General features: G+C 41.7%; 1 protein-coding gene across 5 annotated transcripts in view; it reads left to right on the top strand.

The window, feature by feature from the left end:
* The window catches only part of Pamr1 (peptidase domain containing associated with muscle regeneration 1), a 178,031-nt gene that overhangs the window by 81,922 nt on the left and 75,713 nt on the right, over nucleotides 1-20,396 (top strand). For 2 of the 5 annotated variants that reach the window (XM_063227775.1, XM_003463837.5), the window contains exon 1: nucleotides 10,587-10,844. The exons of 2 other annotated variants lie outside the window; for them this stretch is intronic. In XM_063227775.1, coding sequence (XP_063083845.1) covers nucleotides 10,772-10,844 — 73 coding nt within the window. In that variant the 5' untranslated portion in view covers nucleotides 10,587-10,771. Of the gene's footprint in view, nucleotides 1-6,421; nucleotides 6,639-10,586; nucleotides 10,845-20,396 lie in introns of those variants that run through there. One more of the 5 variants, XM_063227776.1, reaches the window with a different exon arrangement.

Here is a 20,396-nt window from a genome sequence, read left to right as displayed (position 1 = left end):
GTGAAATGTTCCACATTTTAAAAAAGCCTTTGACATGTGTGTGTATTTTTCAAGGATTCAGAGCATCTTGTTGACTTTTCAAAGCAAATTCCTTGATGCATAAAATTGATATCACCTTGATATGAAGCTTGACCTTTTCAACATTCTTTTGGGCCCTTTTGATATTCTCTCATTTAGAGAGTTGTTTATATAAGAAGTTGTTGTACCATAAGAGCCAAGTGGAGAAAAATGCTCAAGCTGAAGTATAAAAGAAGAAAGATGAATAAGAGGTCCAGGTAAACTAACTTGTGGACCCATGAAAGCAAAGGAGCAGAAACAAGGAATGCTGGAGGCTGAGGATGTTGGTACAATATGCTATATGCTATATGCTAAATGCTATATGCCGTATACTATATGCTATATGCTACTGTCTAGAGTGTGCCTCAGTGAATTAGACCTTCATTGCCATCTGATCACTGAATCTACCTCAGAGAGACCCACTTGTTCATAACTAAAGCAGTCCCCATCAGTTTTTTCCCTAGACCTGTAGCAACTTGGACTAGTTCTGTGGCCGAGTATGAGTACAATAAGTCATCTCTTCTGCTGTGTTAGTTAAATAATAAAAAAAATGTTTATACACTTAGCAGCCATTCTGGTCTCTTTTCTGTTCCTCAGGCACTGTAAGTTTGTTTCTAGTTGAGGGCCTTTGCATTACTATCCCCTTTGCCTGGAATGGCCTCATCTCAGATACTCTAGTGGCTACTTTTTTCTATTTTAAAGCTCAGATTTCATTTTACATGTCATTTTATCTGCCCTGATTGCACAAGCTACTATCCTCAGTCACCTAGAATTTTCTAAAGCCATCAGATAGTCTCCTGTTTCCTTGCATAGTGCTCTTTGTAAAAGATATGAGCACAGCGGGATGGTAGAGCTCCGGTCAGCTCCAGGATTGTCAGCTGGGTATGAGCCTTAAGATGAAGAGGCTGTGAGTCCCCAGGGCACAAATGTATACATATCAGAAATGCTTTGGATCTGGACAGACCCAGAGCCCTTGTGTTGAAGACTTGGTTGTCAGCATGTGGTCTTGTTGGGAAGTGGTGTAACAGATTCCTGTTCCATGTGCCTTACACTCCTGCCACAATGCACTGTGGTTCCATAGGCTCAAAAGCAACAGGGTTAAACTACCTTGGAGCCTCTAAAACCACAAGACAAAACGGACCTTACATCCTTATGCACTGATTTATCTCAGGTATTTGTTGCAGTAACAGAAAGCTGACCTTCCTGTTTCATTTCTTTCTTTTTTCTAAATGGTAGACTACATGGATTTCTTTTCTCCCCCCAAATCCATGTTATTGCAAAGGTGAAAAAAAACAACAAAATTTCAAAACCTGTCAATCAGGGGGCAACAATGGTACATACATTGTGCATTGTCATTCCCGAATCATTTACCCAGAGGCTAAGACATCTGCATTCATTTGTCCGAACATTACCAGCACAAATCTTTCTCTTCAGTGAACTCAGAGAAATCAGTAGTATAACTATCTTAACTGAATCATTTTACATACGTATACATATACATATACATATGTTTTTTCTTTCATCTTCTCACACTAATGAAATAATACAATGTTTACATGTGTGTCTTAATAATTTCACTAATAAGAATATTCTCAAGTTGCATTCATTTAGTGTTTCATTTCCAGCATAGCATTTTTGCCATTTGTTCTTCCTCATTTGCTATACATCTTTGTCCTACAGTGTGTAAGCTCCAGGAATACAGGAGAAATTCTGCCTTGATCACTATTCTACTCTTGCTGCTTGGAACAGTGCTAACACCTGGCAGGCACTGAAGATGTTTTCTTAAATGAATAAGAGCTTGTCTTCTGCATTCACTGAAAAACATTTTTCTATGCATTCCCATTTTACATCTTCTCTAAAGCACTGTAAAATATACATGTAATTATAAATAATCCAAACATACTAAAAATTTAGAGTAATCTGTGTACTCATTTCCAAGAGTAACATTTCACTTAATTTCAGATTTCTCCTTTGCTTCTTTTATATTTTAGCTAAAATTTTATAACTTGTATTTTGTTCTGCTTTTCATTTCCATGATAACTGCTATCTTGAAAATAGAGAATGTTATTAATTTGCATGTTTAAATAGTTCATGATATGTGTTTGTATCCATAAATAATATATTCTTTTTATGTTTTTATATTTTAGATAAAAACTTGAATGCAGTATATACTTTTTGGTACTTTGCTCCTGAGTATTTAATATTGTTGTTGAGCCATGGAATTAAACAACTTGGAACTGTCCTACCTGTGGACTTATTTTTATATGACATAATAAAGTTTCCTATTATTGAAGTCATATGAGTTGGATTTGTTATGTACAGCTGGAAATCTCTGCTGATAGTCTCATTCTATTAACATTTCTCACTGTTGAGTCCTCACACTATGGGTCAGCTAACAGTTTTTATTTGGCTAGAGGTCTGCTGGGATATAGACAGTTTTAATTTCTCCATTAAACACATATTTCCCAATTTATAACCTTTTGTATTTGCAGTTTGTTGTTGGGTGCTACAGTCTGGAAGTTTGTGATTTCCCCCAAATTTATATGTTGAAATGTGATCCTCAGTGTGACAGCTCAGAGATGGAGCCTTTGGGAGGTGATGAGGTCATGAGGGTGGCGCCCTCCTGAAAAGGATTTGTGTTAAGAGACTGTGTTAGTCCACTGGATAGAAATATCATAAATATCATGGACTTCAATTTACAAACAATAGAAATTTATTGCTGACAGTCCTGGGGGGCTGGAAAATCCCCAGGAAAATCAAGGTGCCAGAAGATTCAGTGCCTCTTGTGGCTCATTTCCTGTCTCACATGTGATATCTTCTTGCTGAGGACTCATATGTTGGAAGGAATAAACAAGCTCCCACAGGCCTCTTTTGTAAAGGCACCAATACCATTTGTGAAGACTCTGTCCTCACAATCTAATGGCTTCATAATGGTGATTCTTAGAATCACCCTATTGACATTAGCTTCCAATATTTGAATTTGAGAGTGGAAAGAAAACCTTTGAGCTATAACAGGAGTTGGACACATGAGAACTCTTCTCTTGCAGTTTGCAAGGAAATAGGAGGCACCCTTGTATATCAGAAATTAAGCCTTTGTATCAGTCACTTTCCTCTTGCTGGGTCAAAATGCCTGATGTTTACAATTTAAAGGAAGAGAAGTTTTATTTTGGTTCATGGTTTTCAGATGGTGCAACCCATGGTAGGCTAGCTCCAAGGCAGAAATGGCATGGACAGAAGGGCCTGGCTGAAGAATGGTGCTACATCATGGCAGCCAGGAAGCAGAAAGAGAAGGGAGGAAGGGGGAACAAGAATATACTCTTCCAGTTTGTACTCCTAGTGATCTGCTTCCAACCAGACCCCATCTCCTTACAGCACATTCAGATATACTATACAGTAATATTCTTCTCAAACAGTTCTCTTCGGGAACAGTTTGGTTCCTGAACAAAAGCATTTGGCAAAAGTTTGCTTCTGTTCTTGAACTCCATATCGAGTTGTCAACATAATTATGCCCATCTCCCGCACATAAACACAAGTATGGACATCCTCCCTAGAATTGTGGAACAAATTAAGCTTTTGAACTGAGACACCATTGGAAATCCATTAACAGATGGATCCACCAATGAGTATCATCTGCATAATTCAATCACCTTCCAAAAGCTATGCCTCTAAATACATGGGAATTTGGGGGGAAACATTCTAGATCTAAATGGTAACAGTACTCATCAGACACTAAATCTTGATCTCTGACTTCCTAACTTCCAGAACTATAAGATACAAATTTTTGTTTTTATAAGTCACTCAGTTTATAGCATTTTTGTTGTAGCAATCCAAATGGACTGAGACACAAAGCTAGAGTTAAAGCAAGAAAATTGATGACTGCACTGAGTTTCTGAGGGTTAGGAATCTGGGAGCAGCTTAACTGAGGGGTTCTGGCTGGGAGTCTCTCATGAGGTTGCAGTTAAGTTGCTGGCTTGGGTCACTGTTCATTCTCATAACTTTTAGGACGTTTCAATTCCTCCACTACATCACATATACCAGCCAACATCCACATACCCATCAGACTAAAGACATCTGTAACCGCTCTCTAGCTGTCATCCCCTACATACCAGCAGTCACAAATCCTGTCCTCAGTATTTCCAGGGTCAAATCACTCCTCTCCACCCTCTTGATTGTGGTATGCAGTGAGAATTGAATCTGAGACACACACTATTTCTTGTTGTCCTTAGAATAAAGTTCATTGGTTACATCTTTAGCCTCCCTATTTAGATAGTCCATTCTCCACCTATAGTCTCTATTCTCTTCCTTCTATTTTCTGTTAGGTCTGAAGCTCAATGTCACTTCCTCAGGGAAGTTTTTTTGAGCCTCAGAAAAGATTTGGGCTCATTCTTACAACTTTATAAAGCACTCTGTCCTCATTTGGGTTACTCACCTTGTTTGCTGAATGTTTAATTCCTGTCTGATCTGAAAGTTTGCAAGCTGAGGGGCCACATGGGTTTTATGCACAGCCATACTTCCAGGCCTCTAAATAATGTGCATAGTAGACATGCAATCAGCTGTTTAAATAAGTGAATAAATGATGTTCACCTAGCAATTGTTTATTCTAAGTCCTTTATTTACTTCCATAAAAGAGACAAGTTGATTTACCTAAAGCCTGTTCTTACCCCAGTGAACAATGTATAAGATGGAACCAGAGATTCAATTCTAGGAATCTCCCTGCAGGAGATTTTCTGGATCACTGGTAGGGCCCAATTAGGAAAAAACTCTCAATTTTGTCCTTGAGCAAATATATATTCTCTAGCACTCCTAAACTGGAAGCCTGTTGTACAAGGTGATAAATTTTCCAAATGTGTGTTTGATTCAAGCAAATATAGCAACTTAAATTACAGCCTTGAGGAAATCTGTGCCTATTTTATTTTAATTTTGGTTAAATACTTGAAAGGAGGATTTTCGAAAACTCTCTGATGAGATATTCATAGTTACAGTCCTAGTACACATTGATTGAGTTTCCATGGTATATACCAGCCTGATTTTAATCTTCTCACTAAAATCACAAGATAGCTACTACCTCCTTTTTATAGATGAGGAAACTGAAGCCTAAAGTTCAGTGGACACCCAAACTCATACATCCAGTAGGTTGTGGAACCTTGATCCAGCCTGGGTCTGTAGACCACAGTGCCTCTTTGTATATCATATCCACTCCTAAACCACTGGTTTCTCTTGGAGTTACCCTATTTTTTGTTTCCTTCCCTACTCAAATGATTCAGCTGCTTTTAAAAACTGTTGCATATTATTTATACAGGTGACAGGGTTTCCTTTTGGCATATTCATACATGCAAATCATGTACTTTGGTCATTTACCTTCCCCTGGCCTTCCCCTCCCTTCACCTGATCCCCCTCCTCTTCTCTAACAGCTTCCCATCTATTTTCAGGTCATGGTCTCTTTCTTTTCTAGATTTCATATATGAGAGAAAACCTATGATATTTATCTTTCTGATTCTGGTTTAACGTGGTGATCTCTTGTTATATCCATTTTCTGGCAAATGACATGGTTTTGTTCTTTATCACTAAGTAATACTCCATTGTGGATATAAACCACATTTTCCTTATCCATTCATCAATTGATGGGCACTTAGACTGTTTCTGTAACTTAGCTATTGTGAATTTCACTAAAAGTAAACAGGGATATACAGGAATCTCTGCAGTGTGCTGAATTTACTTCTTTTGAGAATGTACTAAGGCGTTGTATAGCTGGATCAAATGGTAGTTTTAATTTTAGTGTCTTGAGACACTTCCGTTCTGATTTTCCTATTGGCTGTACAAATTTACATCCCTACTAACAGTGTCTAAGGGTTCCTGTGTCCTTGACAACTGAACTGCTTTTAACTCTTGGGCTAGCCACTTGGACTGTGAACAGGCTTTTCACTAGTTTCCTTTGTAAAGCTGTTTAGTTCACTTGCATAGCAGATAACTTTTTTCTCTTTAAATTGAAGTTTTTATTTACACATGTGGAATTCAAGATTCCCCCTTGTGGTTCAAGAGCCCATTAGTTTTGAAGCAAAGAAGCTTGCCTGCTTTCAGACATTTACATGAAAAATGACATCAAGCCAGAAGAATGTGACCAGAACCACAGACGCCCCTACCACTTGCCTGGCTCCCAGTGGAGAGCCAGTGGAGCTGAGCCAGGTCTGGAGGTAGAACGTGGCTGCTTGTTGTGTAGGTAAACAGCCAGGATTTATTAGGGCTCGAGATGTTCACAGTGGGACCCTTCATGGCAGGCTCTGGTGGAAGGGCCTTTTGTCTTTTCTGCAGTGCTGTCCTTCTCTATCTCTGGCCCTGCTTAATTTGAACTTTATGTTTCACGCAGCTGATGAAAGCCAAACTTGATCACCAGGAGTCTGGGATGCCTTTCTCAGCAGACTCTCTACTAGGCCCTCTGCTCTCTGGCTGCTGTTCAGTGGCTGATCTGCAGAACTTGCAGCATGGAAACTGAGGATCTGTTGGCATTCACAAAGGCTACTTTCTCTGCTGTTGCTCTCTGTGCAGCCACGTACAACCAACTTTCCTGGTAGCACCAAAAAAAGGTAGGTTTGTTAGAGAGCCTCATCCTTTGATGTAAAAATTAGTGGGTATTACGACTTGTAATAAACCATAGGGCCTGTGTCCACTTACTGCAGCCAACAGTTGACTTCTGTGTGCTGGTTATACATATATATTCCAGGCATCATTTGCTACTTCCAAATATGCCACTTTGCCTTTTCACCCATAGCTTTTCTTGTGATTTGTTCCTCCTTGGGATATTTATAAGAGGAAAGGATATGAGAGAGAGAAAAACATCATGATATTTATTATATATTTTAGGCAGTGTTCTGAGCCCTTCTCTATGGGAGCAGGTTCCACTATTGTTCCCACTTAACAGATAAGAAACTAAGGCCATCATCACCAGATGAGCCCTTACCATCCATGCCCAGGTATGCATGGATACTAAGGGCTCATCCGGAGTCAATACTAGGGGGCATGATCTGAGCTAGTACTAAAGCAGGACTACTTTTTCAAAAAAATGCAGCGGTAACAATACCCACTGTGCAATTGATAGCCTAGACATAGCAATTGTGTACACTGATATATACAAAATTACTTTCCCCAAAGCCAAGAAATATTTGGTCAATTTTCAAATTTCATCTTCTGAAAATCTGTGATTCTAAAAAAAGTTGAGAAGTTGCAGGTGAGACTTGACACGAGACCATAGTTCTTTCTTACTCTAGAATGTGCTGGTAAAATTTTGCCTGTAATTTTCAAAAGTACACAGCCACTCTGAAACTTTCTTTTCCATAGACTCCATGGAGCTCCTCCTTTGAGATGATTTGACTTAGAACAACACTAAACTCTGAAAGTAGGAGAAACTGAGTTGACCTTTTGGGAACAGAAGAAACTAAGCTTGCACAGGAAAATAGGTGTTTCTGTAGTGTTGAATGGCCTTAGGGAAACTGCTGGCTTTTCTGCATGGCAGCCAGAGCCTTTTCTTTCTTTTTTTTTTTTTTTTTTTTTTTGTCTTTTTCTTTTTTATCGGTACCGGGGATCGAACTCACGACTGCCTGCTTGCAAGGCAGGCGCTTATGCCGCTGAGCTAAATCCCCAGCCCATAGCCCAGGGCTTTTGCAAAGTTCTACAAAGTAATATCTGGTCACCACTTTCAGCTCCCCAGAGAAATATGTCTGCTCCTTCATAGAGTTTTGTTTTGAGAGTTTCTTTCCTGATTTCCTTGCCCAATAAATTTGCAAGCCAAATTAGTGACAGATGAACATGAAAACCCCTACAAAGATTTCAGGAACATAAGTAAGTTCTCCAGATCCAGAGAAGCAAGACCAACTACTAGGGGACTTCCTTAGGAAGTAGACAATCAGGTTTCTAGGAGAGGAAATAAAATCTTTTTCTTCTTTTCCCTAACCATCTTCGGCTCACTGTCTAAAACCTTGTAAATCAGACAAGCAAAAGACAGATTAACAAGAGAAAAGCAAACCCAAGTTTACTAACATTTCCATGGATCATATACCTGGGAGTGCACAGTGGGGAATAACTCAAAGCTTGGTGAGAATTCGGCTCATATAACATTTTAGCAAAAGCATGACACATTGTAGAGAGAATTGGCAAGACAGAATAGGGACTTGGAACTTGCAGGAGCAGCAAATTGTGGAAAAGTAAATAAATATAAGGGGGAGCTGATGGGAAATAAGGATTAGTTAGTAAGGTTTGCAGTACAGTTTACTCTGGGCTTGATAAAGGATCTGGAGTTGTCTCTGGTGATTGATTTCTGTCACAAGGAAAGTAGGGGATACCTTCAGATCCCCAGCCTTTTTATTTTATTTCTCATTTTAAGGCAAAATCTCTCTAAATTGCCCTGGCTAGTTCCAAAATTGTAATCTCAAGGCCTCAGCTTCTCAAGTAACTAGAATTACAGGTGTACAACACTATGGCTACCTTATTTTCTTCCTCTTTAAGCTCATTTTATGCAGATTTTCCCTGGACAGCAAAGTGGAGGGTGAAGAAGAAGTCTGATGCAATGTTCTTGGGTCAGTCTCAGGTAATACCACGTCAACAGGAGTTGACATTCATTGTGCAGTTCGTGTATGTTTGGCACTGTATTATGGGACTTAGGTGCGTGATCCCATTTGATGCTTCCAACAGGCTGTAAAGTAGATTTGATTATTATTTCCACTTTGTAGAGGAGCAAAATGAGGTCCAGGGGGTTAGTAAATTTAAAGTCATAGAGACAGGAAGTGGCAAAACAAGGATTTGAACATGAGTCTCTGAATGCTGTGTTTTTGCTTCTGGTCACTTCACTGCAGTAGGCTGCCACTGAAGCAGAGCTGGGATTTGCAAATTCTCGCTGAGTAGAGAAAGTGGAGCTCCTGCCCTGCCAAGCTGTCCTGAGCCTTGGAGTTCACTCTCCCTTAAATTGTTCCCATCAACTTTTCCCTTCTGCCTGCATTGCTTACTCCTTATTCCAACCATTCAGTAGCCTGGGGTGACTTACTTTCTTGAGACTTTGTACTCTCCCATCCTAAACTATGAGGGCCCAGCACTAGCGTATAAAATTCAAACAGCCTGAACACATTCATATTCTTTTCCTCTCTCTGCCCCATCCAAACTATACATGCATCCTGTGTCTCCTCTTCAGTTAGTTTTTACTTTCCTCTTTAACAAAACTTTTTAAAAATTGATTTTAATGAACTACTTTGCATGGAACCTTTGGGGAGAAGAATACGTATAAATTACGACACAAACATTTAAAAACTCACCATATCTGAGTGCTACTTACTCAGTTCAGTCTTTCCTCCTAGAAAGGCCTCCTTCCTGCCCTCCAGGGATTGGGATTCTGCCTTTCTCTGGCTATAGCTGGAGACTCCTGGCTTTAGGAACATTTCCTGCTAGTAGTGGCCTAGAATGACCACCCACTTCTAGCTTTGGTTTTTAATCTGACAGTACAAACTGGGGCCAGGCATGACCCGAAGTCCTGGTTCTATATTACAACTGGGTATATTTTGCTTTGCATTTGCAGCTGCATAATCTTAACTGGGCATAGTGGTGCATGCTTGTAATCTCAATTTCGGGAGATTGAGGCAGGGAGATTGTGTGATTTTGAGTGAGTCACTTCATCTCTCGAGTCTTTATTTTTGCTTCCAAAATATAGATAATATCACCTATTGTACACCGTGGGTATAGTGGTTACATGTGACTCTGTATAGACAAAATTGTGTCTATAATGGTTGAATACACTTTTATATAGGTAGCATTGTAAGAAACTTTATAGTCAGGTAGCTCTGGCTACAACATTTGGACCCTGGAGTCTTGGGTTCAAACCCTGCTGTAATCTTACTTTATGACTTTGTGAGTTATTGAACTTTCAGTGACTCAATTACCCTACCTGTTGGAGGGAGAGGACAGGTTTATATAAAGAATAAAAGAAGCAAGTCACCTGATATTGAGAAACTAGCCCAAAAGTCACATATCTTGTAAACTATCCTTTTTCCTCCTTCCAAAGCGCCATTGCAGTCCCTGTCCCTAACCTGAACTCCCTGGGAGGACAGTGCCCAGCTTGTTCTTCGATCCCTGAGCCTGCCCTGCTTGGTAGGTGCCACTGAACTCACCATCATGTACACCATGAGAAGGAAACTGTTTCCAAACTGCGGTCACCTGGAGTATGGAGAAGAAAAAGAGCTCAGAAGTGTTGGGAAGAAGAGAGGGGTGAGCTCCTTTCTCCTCCCATCACCAGTTCCTCCCTCCTTCCTGGTCACAATTTCCATAAGCCTGTGCCTGCATCCGGAGAGGGCACAGCCAGCCCCCACTCCTGGCCCCGCGGTGTTGGGTGGGCCAGCCCCGGCCTCACCTGAGCGGCTCCGCAGCGCCGCAGACCTCTGCCCCGGTGCCTGGCCCGCGGGCCGCACCCTCCACCCGGTCCCCAGCGGGCCCCGCGCAGCAGGACCCCAGCCAGCCTCCCAAGCCCCGCAAGGGTTAAGGCAGCAGAGAGCAGAGGTTCGGGCTGACGTCGCTCTGGCTGAAGGTGGTTCCCCTCGGATGAGGATGAGAACGCTGGCGAGGAGCTGAAACCCGAGCTCCCACTCAGCTGGAGCTTGGGGAGGTCCCTGTAGGGGCCGCTGCCCGCAGACTCCCGCGTGCGTCCTGTCCTCTCGGTCACTCGGGCACCATCGCGGGAAGGATGGAGCTGGACCGCTGGACGCAGTTGGGGCTCGTGTTCCTGCAGCTCTTTCTCATCTCCTCCTTGCCAAGAGGTACCCCACTAACGTTCAGGACGCCCTGGGAAGGGACATTGTCCTCCTGAGGGCTGATGGGGAGCAAGACCCTGGAGTCTCTAGGCGGGCGGGGGTGCTTTTCGCAGCGGCTATCTTGGGAGCGTGGGACTCAGCAAGCGGTTTCATGGGGCACCAGTTTCATTTGCTCTTTTTAGTTTATCTTTTTAAATAGCATCACATTACCTTGGGAAATCAACTCCGTCTGAGTCACGGGGGCTCTGATTTGCAAGAACAAAGTTTCCCTTGGAAGGCGCTCGCTCAAAGGTGAGCAGAGCAGAAGGCTGAGGAGCGGCGCTCACTTGGGGGAATCGCCCTTGCTTGTATTTCACCAGATCGCTGAACAGATTCCGAGGTAGATTCACTCACTCAGCATGTATAGATCTTTCCTGCCTGATAAGAACGAGAAAGAAGAAAAAAACAGAGGTTAAAAGTCCAAGTTGTTTCTGGGGGATGCACAGTTTGTTTTCAAAGAGTTCTGGCTTTGTTTTTCAAACATGCCATTTTCCTGAGCCACAATTCCCAGCGCAACTGGGTTCCCTGGGCAAATGAGGCTGGAACGTGACACATAGCTCCGAGGAGTCTGTTGAGCCAGCAAAGAGCGGAAGCCAGGGAACAACAGTTCCTGGAATGGCTCACTGACAGGCAGGCGGGCAGGGAAACAGGTTTCTGAGGAATATCTGTCTTTTTATGGTTTGAGGAGTGAAGTATTTGATGTCAGGTGAGCCCTCATGAGATGTAGGCAAGCTGAGTTGCAAAGATCTGATAGGACACGGAAGCTTGGTGCAGGAGAGGGTGTGGTGCCTATGAGTCTGCTGTGCTGGTCACCTGTCCCCAGTGCTCTACCTGAGAGGTGGATCCTCTGCCTCTGCAGGTGGCTAGCAGGTGTCTGAGAAAGAAGCCCGGTAAGTGGCATGGTGAGGATGCTAAATGCAATTTGGCTCCTTCATAAGGAAGGGGAGTGCCGCCTGAGGCACAAGTCTTCTTCATGGACAGAAAGCCAAGACAGAAGACCCCCCTCCCCATCCACTCACAGTTTGTTTAATATTTTCTATCTGCCTGGAGCCTGCTTATCCCATTAGATGGTGAGAATATTTCAATTGAATTTTGCCTCCATGGCATCTGCAGCTGCCCAGAGACAATCATGAAGCTTTTTCCTGCCTGTGGGGACTGGTAATTCACAAGCCTAAGTACTTGCCCATAAATAAATTGAGGAACCTGCATTAGGACTCCTCCCTACTCCATCTCTGCCTTTCAGAACCAAACCTCCAGGGTGTGGTGGCCTTAGACCAACTCTAGAGGACTCTGGTTCTTCTTGGAGTACCAGGGGATCAAATTCCTTATAGGTTGCAACAAGCCTGTTCCATTTTTATTAATGGGGCAGGTGAGACAGCTCAGACCCATAACAGCTGGAAAACAAAGCTCAGTTGTCCAGGATCTGAAAAACCCATTTATTGTTGACCTGAGAGTCTCTTTTACCTTTCTCTGGGGAAAAACTGGAGGATGGATGGGTATGTGGTTTACTGTTGGCCAAGCTTCTGCCGGAACCAGGAGCAGCATCATGCATTTAGCAAGGATTTGCCAGTCGTTGAGCATTCACAGTTAGAGGAAAGATGTGGGAGCGGGTGACAGAGGAAAATATTTCTTCATGTAGGGAGTCCACTGTCTGCTGAAATTCTGAATCTGATCCCACAAAGAAAAGCTTGGAAACATGTTTCCTCTAATTACTTTTCTAAAAAGAGATCTGATGAAATGTAAACATTCACTGGGATGGTCTGGGAGATCGTTGTTGCTCATGGGCATGTGATATTTGTCGGAGGCTGAGAATCCAAACCCCGGGCCAAGTGATAAACCTAACATAAACAGCATGTGAGGGGGAAACCCAACTCCACTGACTTCACCAAATAGCAGTAGCTCTGCCAGCGTGACTCTGCCTAGGAGGAAAACCTCGTTTAAAATATGGGACTCTTGGGAAATGAAACCTTAATATGGATAACTTCATAAGTGTTGCTTCCAACAGACGTTAGCTTGTGGGGAATGAACACACATACAACAGGGGGAGATAATTTGAAGCACAGATATTCAGTGGGCTGGAACAGCCAGCTAAGAAAGGAACATGAAAAGCAAGCAAAGCAGTAGAGGAAAAAAAAAAAGAAAATTAGATGTTAGTGTATAAGGGGTTGTACTAGCACATTCCAAGGAAAGAGGTCTTGAAGTTGGGCCTTCCTGGCAGGGATACGTGTTTGTGGGGATCCTGAGGAGGATGTTTCCCCATGAACTTCTGGCACCCTAGTAGGAAAATTATTTCCAAGCAGGATCATTCACTTTTGGAGCTAAAAGTGATTTTCGTGATCATTTTAGTTTGAGTCCTCAGTTTCAGAGGGCAAGGAGATTAAACATCTCAGACCACACGAATAAGGTCTGTGCTTTTATTAGCCCTGTTTAGCAGGTTTGCTTCAGAGAGGTCCCATAATCAGATCAAGGGTACATGGGCACAGTTGTGAAAAATATTAAGCAAAGAATTACTGTTTGATCTAGTAATTCCATTTCTGGGTAAATGCACAAGACAATTGAAAGCATAGACTTTAGTAGATATTTGTGATGCTGTTGGTAACAATGTTACTCCCCAATCAACCCAAATTTCCATTGATGACTAAACAAAATGTGTTATGTACATATATTCACCTTTAAAATGAGGGAAACTCTGATGCATGCTGTAACACGAATGAACCCTGAGAATAATACGTTGAGTGAAATTAGTTAAACACACACAGACTAACATTGTGTAAAATTCTATTTTTATAAAGTACCTAGAGGAGCCCATTTCATGGGAAAAGAATGGTGGATGACAGGGGGAATGGGAACTTATTGTTTAATGAATGCAGAGTTTCAGTTTAATGCTATGACAATATTACAGAGATGCACGTCCATGACAAATGCACCAACCAGTAACATGTGCACTTAAACATAATTAAAATGTAATTTTGTGTAATACATATTTTATCATAATAAAGAAAAAGGCTATTCAGGCAGAGGTTAGTGGGTACCGTGGTGAACTGTGGCTGTCTAATATCTGAATCCTAGTTTACCCATTACCTGGATGACTTACACTCACACGTCGAGCATACTGGAATGATAGTGCTAAGGGACTTATAATCTCATAAGGTTTCAGGAAAAATATGAAGTGGGCAAGAGAGCCCTTGCTAGCTCCTGTTTTGGGGTTACTGTTGTTTGTCTTGGCTGCTTATGGCAAAGAAGGAGTCTATGGAGGTGAGGAGTTTAAAGGGGCAGTTTTCAATCTGCATGGTCTACAGAAGAAATTAATAGGTTTGAGATTAGTAGCTTAGAGATGTTTGAACTGGAATGTCTTGAGGCTGGCTGGATTCTGTGTGGTCTAACACCTCACATGTTTGATACCTGGTAGTCTTCACCGGTATTTGAGGCTTTACTCTCTCTTCTTGAGACACATACACAGAAGACAGGAAGAAAGTGGGAAAGATAGAAGGTTGAATGCTGGAAAGGGAGAAGTGTAAGTGAATAAACCTACTAAGGATTGATGGGCTAACAGGACTTTTATAAACGTGCCATATAAGACTTTTATTGTAAGTCTTGAATAGATCATGATTTGTTTCATGAGATGTAACCTCACCTTTCTCTGTGACCTCCTACTCTTGGGTGCAACGTTTTAGTCTTACAAATGACTTTGAACATGAACTCTTGGGAGAACCTGGGAACAAAAGTGAGTGCTATGTTGGGTCAAGCTCTGTGGAATATGAAATCTAAGAAGCAGAAGTGATTCTGAGTTCTAGTCCCTTCTGGGGATACCTGAAAGTCTCAGGAGGCCTTTGGAATGCCACTGGCATCAACTGTGGGTGTGATTTTGTCTTGCCTCCATCTGGATTACACTGCTGAGATAGAGCTGCCCAAGACAATCATGCCTAGGGAGAGTGAGCCATGGGCTTTAAGCCAGAAAATTATTTCCATCTGCCCCACTGATGCAAAGGGAAACCTCTTTATCTGCCTCCCCTGAGACCAGCTCTAGAAACTGCCATTGATTCTGGCTGTATGTGAATCAAGCAAAGTGCCATTTCCATGATAAATTAGAGGAGATTGTGACCACTCCACCTGATACAGGGGAGGATGTCACCCTCACACTGTGCATATTTGAAAGTCCCTCCTCTCATATAGTTTTAAACTTTTTTATTAGTACATGTGTCCAGTACATAATAGTTACATTCATTGTGGGGAATTGGTATATGTACACAATATACCTCAGTTCTTTTTTCTCCTTCCCCTTATACCCTCCTTTAAAAATCTTTTTTTGATAGTATCAGACTCATTCATTCATTCACTTCATAAAGTCAACTATTATATATGTAGATTAACAGCCAGACTAACAGGCCAAAAACATATAAAAAGGAAACAAATGCAGTTAGTTTATTCTTTTAGTTCCTGGATCCCTGACACAGGACCCAGACACCAGCTGGAGTACTGAAAGCTACCAGATCAGTGGCAGAAAGTTTTCCAGATCCCCAACCTGGTTTGTGTTTAAGGAATTATGTTTGTCAGATATCACAAAATCCAGGATTAAGCTGTATGTTTATAATGGAGAGAAAAAAATATAGGACAAAACAGGCTTTATATCAGGAAACAAAGCCACTCAAGAAGGCAGAGAATTAGAACTGGTTGGGGATGATTCATCTCCGGATCAATGTCACTTTCTGTTCCCACACTCAACTCTACTTCTTTTATTTTTCTAGGTTGCAGTTACCTGTGAGGCAGACACAGACCCTATGAGGGTTGGGAGTGGAATAGGTAGAGGTTTCACATCAATTCCTTATTCCTGATGACAGAAATATCAAGGGGAGGAGCATCTTTGAATGGGCATCTATCCTATCATACCTAAGGGACATAACCCCTAGTTGGAGTGCTCATATAATTGATTGAGGTTGTCTAAATGGTTGGTACTCTTATATGCTGTTTCCTTAAGCTTTGTAACAAATGTGAAGGGTAAATACTGTCCTTATAAGCCCCCTTACATAGGAACTTAAGTACTCACCTCCTGTGCTGATGTCTATATTTTGAACCAAGATAGTCTGATTTTATAAGGCACAGCCTGAAATTCTGTCACTGTAAACAACAGGTCCAACCATGATAAATCTGCCAGCTGTTTTTAGCCAAATAATAAGATACCTCAGTAGAGAGCCACATGGTCTCTAAGATGAGCCATTCCCTAGAGGAAGAAGGAGGGCTAAGCAAGGGAAAAAGTCCAACTCACTTCTGGGATGGCTGTCCACAACATCATGCATCTCACTGTGATTAGACTTGGGAAGTTGGAATTACTTCGTCCCGTGGTCAACTGTTAGAATCAAAGTCATTATTGTACAGGAACAGAACTGAAGATGAAGCATATTTCAGGTCTGGCTGTATTAGTCACTCTTCTGTTGCTAGAACAAAATACCTGATACCCATAACTTAAAGGAGGAGAATTTTATTTTGGCTCCTATTTTAGTGGGCTCAGTAAATATTTGGCTGGCTCTAGGGCAGAAAATGTATGATGCAAGAGCATGCCACAGGAAATCTGCTCTACTCATCACAACCAGGAGACAGAGAAGAGAGGGTCCAGGGGCCAGAGTGTACCCTTCCCAGTCACAACCTCCGTGATGTGACCCTTCTGACTATGTCCTACCTCCTAACAGTGCATTTGACCATGAAGTCCTCAATGGAGCAATTCACTGTTGAGCATAGCATCCCCATGATCCAATCACCCTGCAGAAGTTCCACTTCCAGACTCATCAGACTTTTGGGATTTTAGATCCAAACCATAATGCTGGTCCTGGTACTGTGTTCTTCATGGATTTGCTTGGCCAAGTTCGTCATTGTGTGTACTCTTAAGCCCAGAATGAATGAAGGAAAGCTTTTTATTTTTCTTTCCCTCTTTTTTGGCATATATAGTTGATGGATATTACAGAGGATGAAGGCTCAATCCCTTTCCATGAATACGAGGATGAGTTTTAACTAGTTCCCTTCAGACTTAAATGAAGATCTTCTATCTGCCAGACACCAATATCTTGGGGCCTGTGTCAAGCAGAGACCAGTGTCCCATCTGGCTAAGCAGCAAAGGAAGACACCTATTTCTGTCACCCTTTGGCCTTTGGAGTTGGATAAATGCCTTGATTCTCAGTCTTAGTGTTTAGATCACCGCTCTCTGTGGCTTTCTGGCTGTCTCAGGGTGAGTTAGTGGCTTGGCAGCACTCATCTGTGTCAGCAGAAGTCTGGGTAGTTGGTTTAATCATTGGAAAACCAGGAGCACTGCTGCCAGCTGGAGTGAGAGCACATTCAGCCCATTTTAGCTCATGAGGAGATGCAATTGTCCTCATAAGGTGAATTTATGTTTGGTTAAAAAAATTTCAAAAAAATTTCAGCCATTTATATATAAAACCTCTGAATGAAGGGGTGTTGGCACAGTTTATTTCTGGGCCAAATGAATTGTTTGAGAAATTAAAATGTCAATTTTTTCAAATCCACTTCAGTTTCTATTTACATTCAAGGATTTCATGGGTGATCAATGGACCCCTGCATCATAAATCCCTACTTGGGACGTTAAAAAAATACCTGCTATGTTCCAGGACAAGTTGCCTGGTGTTAGTGTTCAAGTGGTGATATCACATCTTATGTTTCCATGCATGTGGCTCACCTGGATACAAGCAGAAGGAAAGACTTGGCTGGTGGTAAAGAATATTTGTTGAATGACTTCTTGGTCTGGCTTCCTGCCACTGGGGTGGACTACCTGCTTCCAAAAGTTGTTCAGCTTCTCTTCTGAACAAACCTGGCTTCCCTGGTTAACCTACTGGTGGAACAGAGTGGGGAAACATTTCAGTCCCTTGAGGTGAGATACAAAGCTAGTATAAAGAAAAATATATAGCAGTAATGGACCCAATGGGTTGCCCATGCTGCACAGTGGAGACCCTGTAAGAGAGTTTTCAAATAGCAACCCATGTCAAAAATAGGAATTCTGGGAATAACGCATGCCTCATATATCCATAGCCACATCCTTGGATCTGCTCGTTAATCTTTATCAAGTACTTATTGGGAACCAAATCTGTTTCCAGGTGCACTAATACTGTGATAAGACAAAGTACTTATTCTTAAGGCACTTTAAATTCATCGAGAGGTTTTATAGTTCAGTCTGGCATTTCCCCCACAAAGTAGGCTTTATGGGTTATTAATCCTGGTAGATGTTTAGCAAAATTACACAGAACCCAGGATGGATGATGAAATGAGTCTGGAAGATGTGGACATTATCCATATGCAGAGCATGTTATAGATTGGAAAAGTTCTGCAACAAAGGAAGTCAAAATTAGCATTTTACAAAATTGTTTAACCACAGAGCTTTTTCTACGTAATACTTTATATCAGACAGTGGAATTAGTCTCCATGGAATACACTTTCAAAAACTCAGGTCTCTTGCTCATAATGAACAAAACAGTGCAGAATAGCTTACCATGACATAGAAAAGAAAAATAAGGGCATTTGGAATCTGTAAAACATGAGCTTCTTTTCAGAGTTTTGATGAGGTAGAAACAGAAAATCTGATGTCCTCATTACTCAGTGCTTGGTAGAATGTGGAAAGAACCATGGAAAAAGATGTGCACTTATGTTGCTGTGAAAAAGTCCTTGCCTGCATTGACCTGCATGGGTCATTGAGAAAACTCATTTCCTGTATTGAGGTTGTTTAGAGCAATGCGATTGGCCTGGGATTACTGGGCAAACTGAGGTGTGAATCTGATTAATGAGCATGGTGATATAGCAGTTCTGGGGGGGGATAAGAGCTGTGACTGACTGTCCAGCTGGATGTATCTCTCCTTTAAAAATAAGAATAATATTGAGCTTTCTTCTGATCCCTGGGAGCACTGAATCTGAGGTTCATTCATCACCAATTAACACCCCTATTCCCCCAAAGACTTGTCTCCATTCTTGAGCTATTTATGCTGTCAGTTCTACTGCAACTCAGTCAGTGTGGTCCCAGTTTACACGGCTCAGAAGTGTTCTGGCTGTTTACACCGGAGCTGTATCTCATAGAGATAGCATGTGCTTTTGAACTGTTCATTGACCCCTTATTTTCTGCTTCTGGAACATACTTTGTTCCTGCCTTTACTAAATATTATTTCTGTTGTCATGCAACTTGTTTCCACTCCTGATCCTAACATTGCATGCCTTCTCTCTCTGCCCGGACTTGTTTTGGATGGAATGACTACAGGTGCTGTAGTTGAGGACTAAAACCAGCTGTTCTCATAAAGGGCATCTTGCTTCAGCTCACTGTGGGAACCCTAATCTTTTGGGTAAAGATTTGTCTCTCACTTGCCCTAGGTGTGGGATTTGTCTTTAATGTAAGTGTGTTGTATGAATGTAGGTATATGTACATATACACAGAAGAATAAAAGCAAGATTTGGATTTGTATATGCGTGTGTGTGTGTGTGTGTGTGTGTGTACATGCATGGAGTATAGACTACTGTGGCTCAAGACAGAGGCCAAAGTTTGAAGCATAGGTCTGTCTACTATGGCTAGTTTTCTGGAACAAGTTGAATTGCCTCTCTAGAGTGGTCTTATTACCTTTCAATCTAGAAACTGAAGATAATCATGTGTATATGCTAGGTTTGTGGAAGGTGTTAAATGAGACAAACCACTTAAAATACTTAATATAGTGCTTGGTAGAAAGGGTATTTTCAGGACATTATTCTCCTTTCTTCTTTTCTTGTGTTTTTCCCACCAGCACAAATTTCACAAGGAAACAACAATCCTGGGTGTTTTCATCTACGGTAGGATGGGACTGACATGGTCCTCTTGAGGCTCACTTTATTAGTTCATAGTCCCATCATATTTATCTATGAATCTGTCAGAAAACAATCTCTAAATTTACTGCACATTTATCTCTTGAGACTTCTTTTGTTCCCTTGGTTTTGCATTCATCCACCTTGCATATTTAAAGGAAACACTTTCACAGGCTGTGCCTTAGTGTCTCAGTGTTTGAAGTAGGGCTGATGGTAGATTCTTGCAGGAGTTAGAGGACAATGGTTAGCAGAGTGGGAGATTCTGAGTCAGTGATGTTGCAGGCCAAACACTGAGCCCCCTTGAATGTTTGCAGATTAGAATGTGGCTAATGACTGCCCACTTGTGCTCCAGTGGTGGAGCCGGAATACTCAGCAAAAAGAAGCTCCCTTTCATCTTGTTCTAGCTTGCAGAACTGGAGGAGGCTACTATAGTGAGGACTAGCTTTCCTAAAGTTATCACTCATCTGGGGCTTAGGAAGCATAACCCATGGTTAGCATCTGTTCACACTTGACATCTGTGGTTGGCCAGTTGCCTTTGGTAGAAGGAAAATCTGTTTTTTGCCTTCCATCAATCAACCTAGATGTGAAATCAGTAATGCTAACTCTGGAAACTCTTGATGGACCCCAGCGTAGCCCTGATATTTCTGACTTAGAAGACTTCGAAGTGTGGAAAATTCAGAATGATTCGGTTAATCTATAGAA

Source organism: Cavia porcellus, unplaced genomic scaffold (assembly GCF_034190915.1).
Source record: "Cavia porcellus strain 051 isolate PalLab524CR breed Dunkin Hartley unplaced genomic scaffold, mCavPor4.1 scaffold_17, whole genome shotgun sequence".
Taxonomy (NCBI): Eukaryota; Metazoa; Chordata; class Mammalia; order Rodentia; family Caviidae; genus Cavia; species Cavia porcellus.
The sequence above is the reverse complement of the archived record's forward strand: the minus strand, read 5'-3'. Positions and strand labels throughout refer to the sequence as shown.